The following is a 17,582-nucleotide window of genomic DNA, read 5'->3' as shown; positions in this document are numbered from 1 at the left end:
TGTTTTGTCGGAAAATTTTTAACTGAGCCAATCACAATTTTTTTTTTTTTTTTTGAGACATTCAAGCTTAATTAATTGTGCGATAGAAATGCGGAAGACTTAATTAATAATAAACAGACACACGCTTGATAAAAAAAAAATTAATATTCGAGTGGTAAAATTTTTAAAATTATGAAATTTTTTTTGTTATTCAAATGATATTGTACGAGAGCGTACAAAAGTTTATTTACACAAACACTCTTTAATATTATCGAGTTATATTATAAAAATTGTATTAAAATGAAATTAGTAATTATTTCTCCATAAAAGACGTCATATTTTAAACATTTTTTTTTTTAAATCCTTTCCCTTTTTTTTTTTTTTTAATAAATTGTTATGAGTTTATCAAAATTTTAAACGTCCATCACTATTTATCATTTAAGGGAAATCCCGTATCATTAACATCATCTTATCTTAAAATCTCAATTTGTGAAAAAAAACGTGTAGTTTTCTTTAATTTTGAAAATTCCTGTAAAGTTGTTTTTTAAAAAATAATATTTATATCTGTAATTTAAAAAAAAACTTTACTTCAGAAATAAATTCAGAAAATGAAGAAAAAAAAATTCCTAAGGCACTACATTTATATATTTAAAAAAAATGAATTTTTTATACTGTAGAAAAAAAAGGAAGAAACAATTAAAAAACCTGAAATCTTAAAAATTGATCTAATATAAAAAAAAAAAGGTTAATGCTATCCAGTCTTTTCAATTGGACAAAGAATATAGATGAAGTTTCGAGCAACAATTGTTGAACGTTATTAAAAAAATAAACGGAAGAAATGCTCTGATATCTTTAAAATTTGTTTGTGCTTTAAAATTCCTCTGTTCAAAATGTCAAACGTGAATTTATCACCGTGTATTTATGTGTGTGTGTGAGAAAGAAAGAGATGAAATTGAATAGAGAAAAAATCTATCAGAGCAATTCAAATTTTATAGCCTATATCAAAACCTTAATCAGCCTTTCTTGGTTTACGTTTGCGAACATTGGGACTACTTGTATTTGTTTTTGTTTCTTTGTCTTCCTCGGATTTTTCAGATTCACTGCCCTCTTCATCAACAAGATCGTCTTTAACATTTTCCACCAATTCTTCATCGCCCGTTGTCTTTCCTTGTGTACTGTCACCAGAACCATCCTTTGTTTTCTTTTTAGATTGTGTTTGTACATCTTTCGGTGGATAAAAGAAGTCAATAAGACAAACAATTATCTGTAATAAAATCAAGAAAATTAAACCTCTTTTTCGTTATTTAGTGTTTAGTAAAATTGACAGAAAAAAAATACTTACGAGACCAATAATAGCGCCCAAAACAATTGTAGCGATTGCGAAAATTAAATAAGTTCCCCATGTTGGCATTCCAAAATCTTCCATCAATTTATTGTGAATTCCCTAAAAAATTAAAAAATATTTTTTTACTAAAATTCTAAAATAACTCAATTAATTATTAAATATGAAATCATTTTCACTTACTCTCAAAACTTGAGACATTCGGAAAAATTGACTAATAATCGACATTTGAATGGAAGTTGGACTCTTCCAACTTGAAATTGGTTCTATTTTCTTCCAAGTTTTTTTAGCTACAAATTCTATTAGCGAATCCCTATCTCTAGGACTCTTATATTGACGAAATACTCCATCCTTAACGCTGAAAATTTAAATTTAAAAATAAAGAAAACTGTCAATTGTAAATAAAAAATAAAAAATTGTAATTCAATTTAAAAACAAACTGATAAATTGTAATTAAATAAGTTATATACTTACTGATAAATTGTCGGTAGAGCAGTTACCATAAATCGTCCACTGAGTCCTGGAGCATCAGTAACATCAACTTTACCCACATTTATGTTAAGATCCTTTTTTCGTGACGCCAAAATTTCCCAAACTGGTTCAAGAGACTGACACGCAGGACACCAAGGTGCATAACTACAAATTGTTTGTAACAAATATAAATTAATAGTTTTTTCTCTAATAATAAATATTTACTTCTATACTATAAAATAATCAATTTTATTAAAAAGTAACTTATTCAATAATCTAAAAATTGGTTATATTTAAATTAACCATTCAGTTGAAAAAAATTCCTAATATAAAATATTTAAATTTTAGGACCACGAGGAAAAAAATCGAATAAAACATATTTTTACGAATAATGCAAGAAAATGTGAAAAAGAAACATATTTTCTTGAATGGAAAATTTTCTCTCCATTCAATTGGAAATAATTTTGAAATACTTTCGTAAACTTGAGTGGGAAGATGGTATAGATTTATGAGGCATTGCACCATAAAATTTGCAAAGTTGACTATAATTATTGCATGAGTTTATACACTTACAATTCCACCATCCATTCGCCTGTCAACATCCGATCCCAATTATCTTCATTTAATGGTTCCACCGATGATGCTTTTGATCGGACTAAATTGGCATTTGAAAGAGTGAAAAATAAGCAAAAATATGCAATATTCAAAAACATTTTGGCTTTAAATGAAATTTTATTTAACTAAAAAACTGCCGGTAACTTTATTTCTTACGCTTACTACCGGTCAACACACAAGCGGGGTTGCCATATTTTTTTATTTACGTGGAAAATGATGGCGCCACATTCGCGCGCCATTTTGTTTGAAATTTTCAAATAAAGGTGATAATAATTTTCACTTAATAAATTTTATTTTTAATATTTGAGAAAATTATTTTTGTCAGTAATATTTTTTATAGTTTAAACTTATTATATTCAATGTGATTAATAATTAAAATTTATTACAATATTTTATATCATTGCTTTTGTTTTCCCGCCTTTAAAAAAACACAACTGTTGCGCCACCAAGAGTTTAAATTTAAAAACACATGGAATTTACAGTAACATAGAAAGAATTAATAGAACCCTGTAGTTTTAATAATTATTTCATAATAGCTAAATTTGAAATATAAATTTCATAAAAAGAATGTGTTTTTATTACTTCTTGAATCTTATTTATAAATAGTTTTGATAATTTTAAGAGTATGAGATTTTTTTGTTAAAATTTCCACTTTTTTTTTAGGTGTTGTATTTTGGTTACGTACCTGTAGTTTAATATCGACTGCTAAATTTGGTACATATGCGACGTGTATTCAAATAAATGATTATAGAATGTAGTGAATTAAAATAATTGTTTTCTATACAGAAAGAAGATCAAAATAAAACGTGAATTTTCATTTTCATATCTCATCAGGAATAAATAATTATTTTCGTAAGGAAAAAAATCACCTAACCTCTATTGTTTATATTCTCTTTTTTTCGTTTCTATTGTTTATCTGTCACTTTTTACATATATAGCTTTTTTTCAATAATTTTATTTATTTTTAACTACTTGTTACTGTTTATTAATAGATAAATTTTTTGTTTTTATAATGCTTAACATTTTTCAGACAATGCCGAACTTGCAAAATAAATTACCACGGCTTGCTGTTCGAGACAGTTTTGATGATGAGGATTTAAGCGATATAGACGATGAAGTTTTTATTCGCGATGGAAAGAATGGAATTTTAAAAATAGATGACGATTGTGTTGTTAAAAGACCATTAATGGCGCCTCGGCGAAAATTTAGAAATGTTCATGAAAAGGTTGTTTTGCCTTATAGAGCATTATTAGTTCCAATTTGTTATGGATTAATAGCATTATTAATTTTACTTGGACTTATTTTCCTTTGTGCATTAACTGTCAATTTATTTCCCATGCCATTAACAATAATAAGAAAATTTTTATCGCATGGCACAAAAAATCATATTAACAAAACAACAACAATTCCATGTACTTCATTGTCTTCGAAAATTGTTTGGACGAAAACATTACCAAAATTAACATCAGAAGCACCATTGAGAAATAATGATGTGAATGGTGATAATATTGATGATATCATTGCAGGATTTAGCACAGGTTTTTAAAAAATTTTCTATAATGAATGCATTTTTTTTTTATGATTTAATTAAATTATTATTCTTTTGCAGATTTTTATTTCATCTTCTTATTTGTTATTATATTTGGTTTACTATTATTGAGGTGATTATTTTATTCTTTTATTTATAGGCATTATTTTTTTTGGCTTTTTATAAATTGATTTTAATTTATTTATTATTTTAATATTCAATTTTATTGTTTAGGATTGGACGCAACGGATTCACCGGATTATGTTTGCAATTTATATTTCAAAGATCAAAAACCCTGTTTTGGTGGTGTTATTGCATTAAATGGAAAATCAGGCGACATTATTTGGACCCATTGGACGAGTCATGCAATATTTTCCGTTGATTGTAATCTCGATTTAACAGGTGATTCAACAAAAGATTGTATTATATCAGGACGTGGTGGAATTTTGCATGCCGTGAATGGTCGTGATGGAATTAGTATTTGGGAAATACCAAGAGCCGATAAAGGACAATTGACATCTGATAATCCAGATATTTATGATGCAAAATATATTGTTGATATTGATAATGATAAAATTGGTGATGTTATAGCATCGCATATTCTTCAAATGGATGAGAAACTTGTTTCTGAAATTGTAATAGTCTCGGGAAAGAGTGGCAAAATTATTCGCAATGTACAATTACCCGATACAGAAGAATTATTCGTTGCTCCTCAGGTTCTTGTTCATCCAGATGGGGAAAATATTTTCGTTATTGTCACCAATAGTCAAAAACAATCCGGTGGACTTTATGTTATTCGTCAAGCTCAATTAATGCAAGGAGAATTGGTAATTATAATTGAATTTTTTTATAAAAAAATTTTTTAATTATTTTCTAATAGATTTAATTTTTTTTTTAGAAATTGCGCAAGTTACATCACAGTGCAGGGAAGGGTGTTCTTTTGGCACCAATTTTAGTTGATATTAATTTAGATGGAACGGAGGATATTGTCGCTGCAATGTTTAATTCGACAATAGTTGCATATGATGGAAAATCGTTTCAACAAATTTGGAATTACACAATACCTGATTCGGAAGTGATAAGTATTCCAATTCCGGGTTATTATGATGACGATAATATTCCTGATTTTATGGTGAAACATCAAATTGGTGCTGGATTTCCAGTGTATTATTATACAGAGGCGACAATTATCAGTGGAAAAACAGGAAAACCATTAATTGACGAGCCAATGAGGGATAGTATGAGTGGACAAATGTCAGGATTGTCAATATCGGTACAAGGTTATGGAAACGATTGGTTTTTACATTGGTCAGCTGATTGTTTGAATCATGAAGGCTCGCGGGATAAATATCAATTTTTTAAAGGACAAAATGACAATACACAAACACGTGCCGATCTTTGTAAATTGCGATTTAATTCGACATTGATTACCTCGTTATTTGCTTTTAGTCAACATGTTGCACCACCAGGTATTCCATTGTATAAGTCTGAGGATTGGAAAAAATTGGAATTTAACAATTCATTTGATCCGCGACAAGCTGCGGAGAATTATTTTGAAACTCATCCACTCGATGAAATGATAGAACCTTTAATTGAAAATGACGATGTATCGGAACGTTCGCCAAAAATACGTAAAAATTCACAATTAAGTGATAAATTTGAATTAGATGATGAGAAATATGATATTGAAGATTATAAAGATGAAGAGCGGCAAATAATAGGTTTTGATGATAAAGTACCAGATGATATGAGTATTGCTGAAGAATTAAGAGATTTAGATGAGGAAATGAGACCGAAAAAAATTTACGACGTTCTTTATGACGATGGCAGTGAACGTTTCTCGACAAATGAAATGCGTGCACAACGCAGTGATAAATTAATTGCAAGAATAAATAATGATACAAATGATGTGCAAAATAAACTCGATCCAAATTTAGATTACACTAATGGACAATCAAAATATTCATTTGAACCAGTGAACAGAACAAATTCCCTTGATGAGAATTCTGATTATTTTAATATGCCCGATATTGATTTCACTGATGATTCTGAGGAAATAACTAAAATTTTGGAGAGAAGAGATACTCAAAATGTGAAAGAGAAAATTCCAACAAAAAAATATAAAACTGTAAAGAAGAAAATTAATATTGAAAATAATGATGATAAAACACTTTTTCGATCTAAACGAATTCGCAAACGATCGACAATTGATTTGAAAAGAAATGTGAATTTTAAAAATTCTGGAATTCAACGACAACCACCAACTGGAATTTTACTACCTTCTTTAAAATCGACACAAAAACGATCAATTGATCTTATTTTTTCGACATATTGGCTTCCAGCGACTGAAACACCGATTATTCTTCTTGAACAGGATTTGAATTGTATACGAGGAAAACAAAACAATCAAGCAAGAAATGTAGATCTTTCAACATATGAGGATATAGTGAAAGAATGCCTCGCAGAGCGTGGTGTTGATTACAAATATTTCGAAGAAGTTAGTGATCGAGAAAATATGAAAATTTCCCTTGGACAAATGACAATTTATCGAATGCAACTTCAATGTTCTTGTCCTAAGGATATTTTACCAGGTGACACATGTAAAGATATTTTACGTCGTCAGAGTTGGCCTGCGCATCTTGGCGCAGCTGGAAATGGTTACTTTCGACCATAACGATTTTAAAAGAAAGAAAACAAAAAAAAAACTAATATTTGAAAGGAATGCTCAGAATTTGGTAATCAATGGGAGGGATATTTAGTAATTGAAAGTCGGGGAAAAATTGATTTAAAGTTATATGTTAATTAGAATTTTATTTATTTAAAGATCAATTAATTAACGAGATTTGAAATTATATTTATTTGTTTCGTTCCAGATTTTTTGTTGTTAAAATTTAAAATTTTAATTTTCAAATTTGATTGTAAAGAACATTTTATTGATTGTTAAAACAAATTGAATGTTCATAAGCAGACTCCTCGCGAGACAATAAATCCGAAGGGCCTTTTTAACAATTGATTGAAAATTATTATTTTTTTGTTATTCAAATATTTTCTTTTTGGCTCTTAGACGAGTTGAGAAAAATGTGATTTGTCCCAAATACAATTGAAAAAAGACTAACTTGATCATTATGCGAAAAATTAAAATCAAAATCTAGAAGGCTTATCAGTTTAAAACTATATAGCCAATAAAAAATGTGTTCAAGATTAATTTTTCTTAATATTTAAAAGAAAATATCAAATTTTACACAGTTCGATTTTAAAGTACAAAAATCATTTTCGTAATATAGTTTATAAATGGTGCACGCATTAAGACTTGTTAGATCAATATTTTACACTCTTCTGTATAATACACTCCCGTGCACAATTCGTTTGATTGCTATTTATAAAATAAATATTTTTTGTCAATAATTTTATATTAAATAAATAAATTTTTAATATTTTAAAGGTAGATCATCATCTGTTTTAAGTGGACACTTCACATTTGTCTCGTAAAAAAAAAATATAACTGTATATATATAATAATATATATTCTCTGATAATATAATTCTACTCTCTTTAAGAAATAAAAAAAAATGTGTAATTTCTAATTGTGAAATATTGTCAGTGATTATCTGTCGAAAAAAAACGTGGTTTTAAAGGTAATAGAAAAAATGGCAAATGTGGTGGTCCAGTGCATACAATTGCAAAAGGTTAGCCAAATGCATATTGTATAAAACAAAAAATATTGTATATCAAAGTTTCATATCAAGTGATTTAACATTTTTTTATTGCACTTGTCACAAAAGAATTGTTACTTCGTTTCAGAAATTCTTTTACAAAACTGTACAGCCAACGTTTTATTATAATTAATATCTTTGTTTCACCATATAATATATTGAATAAAAATGTATCACATTTAATTAAGTGTTTACATTTTTTTTTTAATTTGTAAATTATAATTTTATTTTGCAATTAAGACGCTGTGCTTTTTTTTTAATGTGAGTATAAGTTTTTATTTCAGAATGAATTATATAGAATCAATCCAAAATTAAGACTCTCTAGTCATCGAAGCCAGGATTTCGTTGGAAATGAAGAAATTGAAAATGGGGAAAATTTTTCTCACGCATTACCATCTAGACTGGAATATGTTCAAGATCGAGGAACTCAAACAGATTTCAGGGAAAGCGAATGTCAAACTTCTCCCTGGGAACCGCCTTATAAAATAGTTTCAGGCATTTATTTTTTTTTTCATTTTCTTTGATTAATTCAATAATTGAATATTTAATTTGACTAATTAATTGTTGTAAATAGGTCATAATCCAGAGGTACTGAATTTAACATGGAAACATGGTTCATCTATTGGAATGCATGATATCGAAATTATCAATAGAATGAGAATAAGACGAGCTTGGGAGAAAATTCTTCCACCTATGGATACTGAAGCTAATATTAAATTAAGAACAAATATTGTCGCAGCTTTGGAAGCTGACGAATGGGCTTATCGAGAATCGGTAATTTTTGTTTTTCTTTTTTAATTTTATGAATTTAAATAACTTTTGGTTTTTCTCTAATAGGAAATTGAATTTATAATGAAGATAAGAATGGATTTAGCTGAAAAAGTGATGAAAACTAGGAATGACGAATGGAATAAGAAGAAAAAGAATCGTTTCATGAGACTTGGAAGTAGTTTAGAAGAGAAACGGGATAAGGAAATAAAAAAAATAAGGCACAAATTTGGACGTGAACTTCGTAAATTAACAATGAAGCATAGAATTGGAAATCGATATAAACATCATGATATTATAAATAAACATGAGGATCGAGTATCTGAATTTTTTTCTTCACAAATGCAATATAGACAAAAATTTTACAAACAAGGACATTTTGAAGAGAGTATGTTTAAAAGTTTATAATTTTCTTTACCCTGAAAGTCTGATTTATTACAAAGATTAAGCTTATTTTATTGAAAACCTTTTCATTTATAGAAAAAATGAAAGAATTGTGCGTTCGAGAAACAAAATGGAACAATGAAAAATTGGAAGAGCTTTATGAAGAATTGAAAAAAATTCGTTTAAATGTACAAACGTCAGGTTCCATTTGTAATGTGGAACAAAAATCAAAACCAATTGTTTTGCCATCGACGCCAAATGTGAGGGATGATAATTTGATATCGAATATTGAAGATGAATCTGCCACACTAATTCAAAATGCAATAAGAGGAAGAGCAATTCAGTATATGGTAATTTTCAATTCTTAAATATAGTTGAGATTATTTTTTTAAAATAACTATTGTTTTAGATGTTCGAAGGTCGTGAGAAATGTAGAGATTTAATTAAAGAACTTCAAACGGTTTATGCTATTCATGATGAAGATAAGGAAAAAATTGAAAAGAGAAAAGCGGAAATTTTAAGCAAACAACAAGAGGAACAATTAAAACGTCAACAAGAATGTAGATTAAATGAAATTCTCTCATCTTTAGAAGGAATGACTGTTTCTGGAATGATGGATTTTTTGAGCAAAGTTAGTTATTTTAATTACAATACTCTTCAAATTTCGTTAATATTCTTTTAATTTTTTAGAATTCATTAGAAAATAAAAAATTAATTAAATTTTTCAGGAATTAATAAGACTTGAAGATGAGCGAAAAGCTCATGCTTTTGCTTTACTTGCTGAAAGAGAAAGAAGTAAACGAGAAGCAGCTGAAATTGGACGAAGACAAGATGAATTTCAACGTCGAAAAGAATTAGATCAAGTTTTTCGACAAATTGTGAAATTAAATCAAAATACTGTTGAAGCTTATCTTGAAGATATTGTAAAGGAGGGTATTGATTGGGTTTCAGAAAAAGAAGCTAAAGAATACGTTTTGGCATTAGCTGATAAAATAGACAGTGTTTCAAAATATGCAGCTGAAAAGTAAGTTACAATATATGATTTAAATTATGTAATTAATTTATTTTGATTAATTGAAATGAGAATTTAATTTTAAAAAATGTATCGCTTATTTAGTGCTGCAGAGATAGATGAAGAAGAAATGGTCTCGGATATGGTTTACAATTTTGTATTACCGGAAGTTGAGAGGGAAATCATGAGAAAGAAAATAAAAGTGAAAGAACATGAATATTTAAATACTGCACACGATGAATTATTAAATTTTTCATTAACCAACGAATCAGAACATCAAAAAGAAGTTGAAATTTTAGATATTAATTTACCAACAACATCGGTATTTAATTTTTTTTTTTCAAATTACAGATTTTAAAAAAGAAAAAAAATATATTAATATAATCCGTTTTTGGGAAACCTTTTTTTTTATAGACTCAATTATCATTCAGCGAATCAAAAATTATTCAGGAAGATTACAGGAATATAATTGACACTATTATTGATAAAATTATGTCTTTTGTCATTCCAAATGGTAATTTTAATTTTTTTTGTAAATTCTATAAATATTTTACAATTGAAAAATAATTACAGTTAATTTTTAGAAAATGAAAATACTATTCGTGAAATATTAAACGATGTAGTAGTGGAAATTGTTCAGGATTTTCAAGATAAATTAATACACGAAACTTCATATTCATCTTCTTCAAGTTGGTCAGGTATATAAAAAATTCATATTTTAATTCATTTTGAAAATAAAATTTATGAATTCAATTAAAAAAACAAAATTAAATAAAAGAAATTTAATAACAGTTAAAAAAACATTAGTTGTAAGATTATACCAAAAATAAAAGAACAGCAATAATAAGTGGATTTCCTTTATTATTATTTTCATAATTATTTCTTACAAGAGAGTAAAATTTATTTTTAATCAATTTCTAAGTGTTAAAGCGTAACTAATGTATATACAAACAATTTAGTAAAAGCTATTTTAATTTAATGATTTAAAATAAAAACCCATCTATAAATGATCTAAGTTACTAAATCTGTATCTTAATCACTTGTTTAGATAATTCCAGAAATTGTGTAATACTTATCAATTTTTGGCTTATTTCTTAATACTTATATCAAATTGAAAATTCTTTTTTTTTTTTATCTCATTTCTAAGTTGCCCTTTTTATCAATGTAAATAGATATGAAAATTAGCACAAATCAGACTTTTTTTTTGCTTATAGTATTACGTTAGTGAAATACATTTATGAGTATTAACGTGTTTTTGTTTTATCTATTACAAAGACATGTATTTAATTTTAAAATTAATTTTTTTTCAGTAATCTCGAATTTAAAGTGAACACGATATAATTATTTTATTTTTTACAAAAACAAATAATTGATTATAAATTTATATAATATAAATATATAATTAGAAAACTGTATAGTAAATCCTTAAAAAGATCTCCATATATAAAGAGAATGAGAAATTTGAAACAGTTTTTTTTTTTTCTACTTTAGAGATGTGAATAATGTTTTTCAACAATAAACTTTTAAATTTAAAAAAATTGTTATATTTAATATGATGTTGATTCCTCAGAAAGAAGAGATGACATAAATTTTTTGAATTTAACATCTTTTGCATCGTTTGATGGTTTTCGTTCAACAATTAATTTTCTTTTTTTTGATTGTAGATCTTTATTTGAATCACGGCCAATAACATCAATATGTTTTCGTTTACAACCATCGATATTGTCTGGTTTTTGTGTTTCTTCACGTGCTCGACTTAATTCAGCAGTGAGATCACCAATTTTTTGTTCCCATTCTTCTAAATGTTTTTTTAATTCCGCAATTTGTGTATCTTGTTCACTAATTTTTTTAACTTGCTCATGTAATTTTGAACTTTGCAATTGCATTTGAAGACCCTGTCTATTCATTCGCTGTTTCATTTTTCGCATTTGACTTTGTACTGTTACAACTAAAGTTTTATTTTTTCTAGTACGACTGTAAATTCTTTTGAATGTTTGATTTAATCGATTACTATTAAAACCATGTGATAAAACTGAACTTGAACTTGAATGCGCCAATTTTAAATTACCAGTGGGCAATTCATATGAACTTACATTATTAACCACAGAAGAACAAATGCTGTGCTTTAAATCGGGTAATATTTTTTCATCAAAATGTTCCATTGCCATACTACTAATATCACGAAGTTCTTGAAGAATTTCATGAGCACGTGGTGGTGATTTTGAGTCTGTTACCAATCGAATAACACGAAATATCTCGTCAATTACCTACGAAAAAGAAATTAATTAGTTAAAAAATAAATGATATTGAGAAGTTAAGAAAATCTTACCTTTCCGGGAATGAAGCAACAGAGATTAAGATCCACGTATTTAATAAAAGTCATATTTAACATTGAAATTCTTGTTTCAATAGCTGTTAAAATATCACAATGACGTGCCAAAGGATGACTTCGTCTTTCTGATTCTCTTCGTGGTAATTGACTTTTTACAGAGCGCAAACATTGAGCGTGATATTTTTCAATTAAATTAAAACCACGATTTAATAATTTCTTACAAATTCTATCAAATTGTTTACAAACCTAAAAGATATTTTAACAATATAATTAATTAACGAACAATTTTTTTTCGCAACAAAAATTGTTTAAATATAAAATTAAATTGTTGAATTAGAATTTTTATTTATAAAACATAAACAAAAGAAAACTAAAGGCTTTGTTATATTTTCTAGATGACTAATAATAAATGGATATCAAAGACAAAAAAAAAATCTTGTCAATTTAAAGGGAAAAAAGAGATTCCGGGTAAAACAAACTGATATCATAATTGTAGAAAATTTTCAAATATTTAAAGAAAATTGGAGCAAATTATATACAAATGTTAAAAGTAAACAGAAAAATGCACAAAAGTCAAAGACGATGACGTTTTTTTTTTAAATTATAAAAACTTGTAATATTAAATTTAGTAAAAAAATAAATGTTCTTTTATATTTGGAAGGGTAAATTATCAATTTTTCAATTACTTACAATTCGATTTTTCGCAATTTCATCAAAGGTGAGGTTAGAAAAAATCGCCTCCAAAACAACATCTGGTAGAAGAGCTAAATTTAATTCTTCATTCGAAATGTAAGACATTTTTAATAACTTATTTCTTTCGCGAATCTATCACAAAAAACTACAGCTCACTGATTGTTTTTAATCAATTGTTTTAAACGAATTAACATTTGCGTATTATGCCATGAAATATTAGAAGAAAACAATAACAAAGGCCAACAACGCCATTTTTAATTGTACTACGCACGCGTTTAAAAAGCAACTCTATTGGTCGTTCATTTTCCGCCATTAATTTTAAATATTTAAAAATAATAAAATTGAATATATATTTTCGAAAATTTTTATTGAAAGCCTTTGTTAAATTACAATGTAATGCCTATTGTCTGTCTCCTTCAGTTTTGCTTTTTATGAATCAAAATCATATACTTATGTGTACAATAATCGTGAAATCTGAGGATCATATACATTTAAATACTTTTTTTCTTTTTTTTTTTTTAAAGAAATACTTTTCATTTTTCCCTGGTAATATCGCGCGATGAAATAACATTTGCATATACGTTTAATTTTAATCAATTACTTTTCATTAACTGTACAAGATTTACCAGTTTAGGTGAAAAATGATTGCAAATAAAAAAAAAATAAATAAAATGAACAATTTAATTAATGAACGTCGATTATTGTTCTCTGAATGAATTACTATCAATAATATTAACTTCTAACAATCATTCAATTTAATAGATTCACACACATCATTCAAATTTTTTTTTTTTTACACTTGGCCAATAATTTCTAGTGAAATGCTTTCCTAACCGAAGAATAAGAATTTTATCGTGGAAATTGATATCCTCCAGTTGCATAACCAAGTCCTACGCCACGTTGCGTATGAGTTGTTGCTCTTGCTACTTCATATTGTTGCTCCATATTTGTAAACATTTCTTCTTGTTTTTTTAGAATATCAGGTTTTGAACCTTCTGTGTTTGCCGCTGGCATATCACCTTTGATACCCATTAGTCGTTTAAATTTAGCCGTTACCTTTCCATCTTGATCGTGCGTAAATGTCGTGCCCACCCACGTGTTTGATGTTGCTGTCGTTGTTGTAGAAGTTTTACTTTCATCTGGTTTCTGAAAAAAAATTAATTGTTAATACTTTTTTTTTTTTAAATAAATATTGCAAATTTCTTACCTTATTAGCCCAAAGTAATTTTCTCTTTTGTATTTGCTCGGCATATTTTCCTTGAGTTGCTGTTGTAAGAGGATTATAAAAATGTTGTTCTTGTGGATTATTGACACCACTTTCATCCTCGGGAGTTTTTAATTCAATTCCTAATTTCTCCAATTGAGCGAGTTTGCTTCTATTTTTTTCCTCTCTATAGCTCAACGATCTATAACTCGATTGATTTTTGTCTCTTGATCTCGATCTCGATTTTGTTCGATCTCTGTCCTTATTGTGATGACTCGATTTTTCATCGCGATGCCGATCCTTTGAACGATCATCTCTTGAACGACGACGATGATGATCACGATCACGATCTCTTTCTCTTCGTTTCTCTCTACCACGATCACGATCCCGGTCTCGATCTCTGTCTCTATCCCTTCGATCATCTCGATGATGACTTTTATCACGTTCATCTCGACTTGATGATACCCTGTCCCTTCTTCTTTCATCGTCGCGTGACCTTCGATCATCGTCACGTGATGATTTTTTATAATCTTTACTATCTTTATAATCGCTCCCTCTTCGATCATCGTGAGAGGATTTACGACTTTTCTCAGTAGAATGTTTACCTTTTCCATAACGATCACTTCGTTTTGATTCTTCTTGAGTATTTAAAGTGTGCTTCTCATGTTCTGGTTGCCTGTAAAAGGATTACGTTCTGCAGGGGTATACCACACAGATTTTGCATTATTATTCAGCTCGAAAGCAAGAATACTTTTTTTTGTGACTTTTTTTTGAAACATTTGGAAAACTTTAGAAAGTAAATTTAGTTTCTAAAGTTTTCTAAAAGTTCTAAACTATTTAATTTTTTAAAAAGATTGAAAAATTTGTCTCTTTAATGACAAATAAATTAAGATAAAACCCCCACGGATATTAAATGAATTTGCCACTTATAATTATATTCTCAAATCTGTATTTGAAAATAAATTAATAGTGAAAAAAAAAAAAATTTGATAGTAGTGTTATACCTCAATGGTGGAGATCTTGTAGGAGTATCTCTTTTTGGTACATTTGCATCTCGTCTATTTGGTGGAGAATGGTTTCCACGCTCGCTATTTGATTCGTCCGATGAATTATTATTGTTGCTTTCCTAAAGAATGAAAATAAAAGTTATTTAATATGTTCCTCTTTTAAAGAAAAATCGTAATTTAAATTATGTCACTTTCAAATCTGTTTTATTTTTCAATTTCTTATTATTTCTTCTCTATTTACACATTTGAAAATTCTGTCATTATTAATGAGGTCACGTAACTTTAGTAATTTTCTTAATGTTATGTAATATATAAAGAATTAAATGTTAATGTTTGTATTTAAAAAAAAAAAAATTGAATAAAGAACATTCATTACGAGATACATGCAACGTGTAGACTGCAATTTTGCAATTTCTGAATTAAGAATAATTTTATGTAATTCTTGAATTAAAATAATAAAGTTAAATTATTCAAAATAAATCCACCTTGGGAAAATATAAAAAAAAAATTCAAGGGTCTGTCAATTTAGCTCCGAATCGAGCAAAAATTTGCGTGTCACTTTATTTCAGGCTTAGCGGTTTTTTTTTTTTTTTTCATGTTAGTGTTACCTTTTTCCAGATTCCTCTACTCACCTCAGTCTTCAGGTTAGGACTTGGGGGGTAGTCTTGAAAGACCCTCGCACAGCATTGACCTTGCCGAGGTGCGTAGATGTATTATCATGTATTACCAACAGAGCTACGTGTTAATATTTTCTCACGAAATGGCACTAATCCCATTTACTTATAGTTTAAATTTTTATAATAATTCCTGTCCTAGTTATGTCAATTGTCTTTATAAAGTCATAAATTTTTTTAAGGCCACATTTCTTTTCAATCATTACCAAGACATTAGATGTCATTTGTTTTTAACTAAAATTTGGAATTTGAACCTTCTATTTTAAAAAATAAATTACATTCTTTCGAAATTTAATAAAAAAAAATTTGTCTCTAATCTAAATGATTAAAACAAGTAAAAAAAAACTCGTCATTTCTTTTGGTAATCACGAAAAAAAAATCATTAGTACAGCCCAAAAAAATGCCGAAATGGGTAGAGGAAAATCCTAATCATCATTTATATTATATTGACTTGGTCAAGGTCCAAAATATTATTCCATTATTTATAAACTAAGTATAGAGAAAAAAAGAAAACTTGTATACTCGTTATACCTCACTCATGTCCATTTGTACTGGATCGTAATTTGCATCACTAGCCCTTCTGTTCGTTAGACTGCCACTTTCTTCAGCAAACATCTTGAAAACAGAATAAATACTATCCAATCAGCCTGTAACTTGATCTCCTTTACCAAAATTAGATTGTCTAAATAAAAAAAATTTCTTTATAAATATTAAAAAATAAAATTTGCAAAATTTAATTAAAACTTACACAACTCAATCAAAAATCAGTATAAGATAAAATTATCGATGATACTTTATACCATTATTAAATAAATTTTATGTATACAATATTGATTTTGCGTAACATAATGTAAATATTCAAAAAAAAAAAATTACCTAAAACTAATCTGAAATAACATATTTAAGGTTATGGAACGATATATATTTAATTTGAATTATTTTTGATTCATTAAGAAACTTGAGAAAATTAATTAAATAATGACATTTATATATATATAGGTGTGTAGTGAAAATATACAATTTACTTACTCCATGTCATTCATGATTTTAAATTGACAAATTCATTAAATACTTCAGTTGTATAAACATAAAACAATTTGATCCTACTAATTTAGATATTGTTTTGATATTAAAAAATACAATTTTTTAATGAGCTTACCTTTCCATCGATAGAATTATTACTTTTTTCACCGTCACTAGCATAATTTAATAAAGAATCCATAATGGCGTATGTTATAACAGCAAAAAAAAAAACAGGAAGTACTAGGATGATGAGAGGACATGCGCAGTATATAGCGTGCGCAGTTACTAGTGCGCAATATCGATTGTGTTTATCGAATATCGTAAATTTAAATTTAAAAAAAGTTTTCATTGTATAATTTTTGAAAAACATAATTGTTAAAATATGTTAAATAAAATTTTCTTATATTGAAGGAAAAAAGAAAGAACAAACAAAATTAAGGTTAAATTATTGTGTATGAGACGAATATTACTTAAATATTAGTAAAAACTTATTTTTTTCATTGACGAAAATAAATTAATCGTTTAAAAAATGATTGAGAAAATGAAAGGAAAATTAATAAGTTTTTCAATCAGATCAACTTTTTACTGACATTTCTAAGAAATATTAATTTTTACTTATTTTTACTCAGAAAAATTAAATTATAAATATTATAATGTCCAGTACTTTATAGGTAATTTTATTACCTTTTTATTACCAAAATATAAATTTTGTATTTAATAATCATAATTACTATTAATATGATTAATTAATAATTAATAATTAATTATTATAAGAATGTGAAATTAAAATTTTAAGGAAATATATTGTAATTTAAATATTTAGAATATCAAATATTA

The 17,582-nt window shown here is 27.1% G+C and overlaps 5 protein-coding genes across 6 annotated transcripts; 2 read left to right on the top strand and 3 right to left on the bottom strand.

The window, feature by feature from the left end:
* Positions 1-606: 606 nt before the first annotated feature.
* Positions 607-2,599, bottom strand: LOC127289176 (thioredoxin-related transmembrane protein 1-like). The gene is made up of 5 exons (XM_051316977.1): positions 2,366-2,599; positions 1,796-1,957; positions 1,505-1,679; positions 1,322-1,423; positions 607-1,243 (listed from the first exon to the last, which is right to left on the bottom strand). The coding sequence occupies exons 1-5, from the start codon at positions 2,503-2,505 to the stop codon at positions 989-991; spliced, it is 834 nt and encodes a 277-aa protein (XP_051172934.1). The 5' UTR covers positions 2,506-2,599; the 3' UTR covers positions 607-988.
* A 484-nt stretch (positions 2,600-3,083) lies between these two features.
* Positions 3,084-7,831, top strand: LOC127291062 (uncharacterized). The gene is made up of 4 exons (XM_051319974.1): positions 3,084-3,259; positions 3,438-3,945; positions 4,170-4,762; positions 4,834-7,831. The coding sequence occupies exons 2-4, from the start codon at positions 3,441-3,443 to the stop codon at positions 6,607-6,609; spliced, it is 2,874 nt and encodes a 957-aa protein (XP_051175931.1). The 5' UTR covers positions 3,084-3,259; positions 3,438-3,440; the 3' UTR covers positions 6,610-7,831.
* A 73-nt stretch (positions 7,832-7,904) lies between these two features.
* Positions 7,905-10,611, top strand: LOC127291063 (cilia- and flagella-associated protein 91-like). The gene is made up of 9 exons (XM_051319975.1): positions 7,905-8,143; positions 8,223-8,422; positions 8,486-8,804; positions 8,897-9,150; positions 9,210-9,431; positions 9,529-9,824; positions 9,918-10,134; positions 10,227-10,326; positions 10,397-10,611. The coding sequence occupies exons 2-9, from the start codon at positions 8,276-8,278 to the stop codon at positions 10,516-10,518; spliced, it is 1,677 nt and encodes a 558-aa protein (XP_051175932.1). The 5' UTR covers positions 7,905-8,143; positions 8,223-8,275; the 3' UTR covers positions 10,519-10,611.
* A 42-nt stretch (positions 10,612-10,653) lies between these two features.
* On the bottom strand, positions 10,654-13,085 carry LOC127291065 (F-box only protein 28). The gene is made up of 3 exons (XM_051319979.1): positions 12,835-13,085; positions 12,142-12,390; positions 10,654-12,079 (listed from the first exon to the last, which is right to left on the bottom strand). Exons 1-3 carry the CDS (start codon positions 12,940-12,942, stop codon positions 11,360-11,362), a joined length of 1,077 nt encoding a protein of 358 aa, XP_051175936.1. The 5' UTR covers positions 12,943-13,085; the 3' UTR covers positions 10,654-11,359.
* Positions 13,086-13,185: 100 nt separating this feature from the next.
* On the bottom strand, positions 13,186-17,013 carry LOC127291064 (serine/threonine-protein kinase fray2). 2 transcript variants are annotated; one of them, XM_051319978.1, is made up of 5 exons: positions 16,882-17,013; positions 16,254-16,404; positions 15,046-15,167; positions 14,045-14,717; positions 13,186-13,983 (listed from the first exon to the last, which is right to left on the bottom strand). In XM_051319978.1, exons 2-5 carry the CDS (start codon positions 16,335-16,337, stop codon positions 13,687-13,689), a joined length of 1,176 nt encoding a protein of 391 aa, XP_051175935.1. In that variant the 5' UTR covers positions 16,338-16,404; positions 16,882-17,013; the 3' UTR covers positions 13,186-13,686. The 2 variants fall into 2 exon arrangements, with proteins under 2 accessions (XP_051175935.1, XP_051175933.1); XM_051319976.1 differs by having other exon boundaries at positions 16,254-16,337; positions 16,882-16,992.
* Positions 17,014-17,582: the final 569 nt, after the last annotated feature.

Source organism: Leptopilina boulardi, unplaced genomic scaffold, assembly GCF_019393585.1.
Source record: "Leptopilina boulardi isolate dan_hultmark-lab unplaced genomic scaffold, ZJU_Lbou_2.1 LbouV2_123, whole genome shotgun sequence".
NCBI classification, from domain to species: Eukaryota; Metazoa; Arthropoda; class Insecta; order Hymenoptera; family Figitidae; genus Leptopilina; species Leptopilina boulardi.
This window is presented reverse-complemented; position numbering and strand designations above follow the sequence as displayed.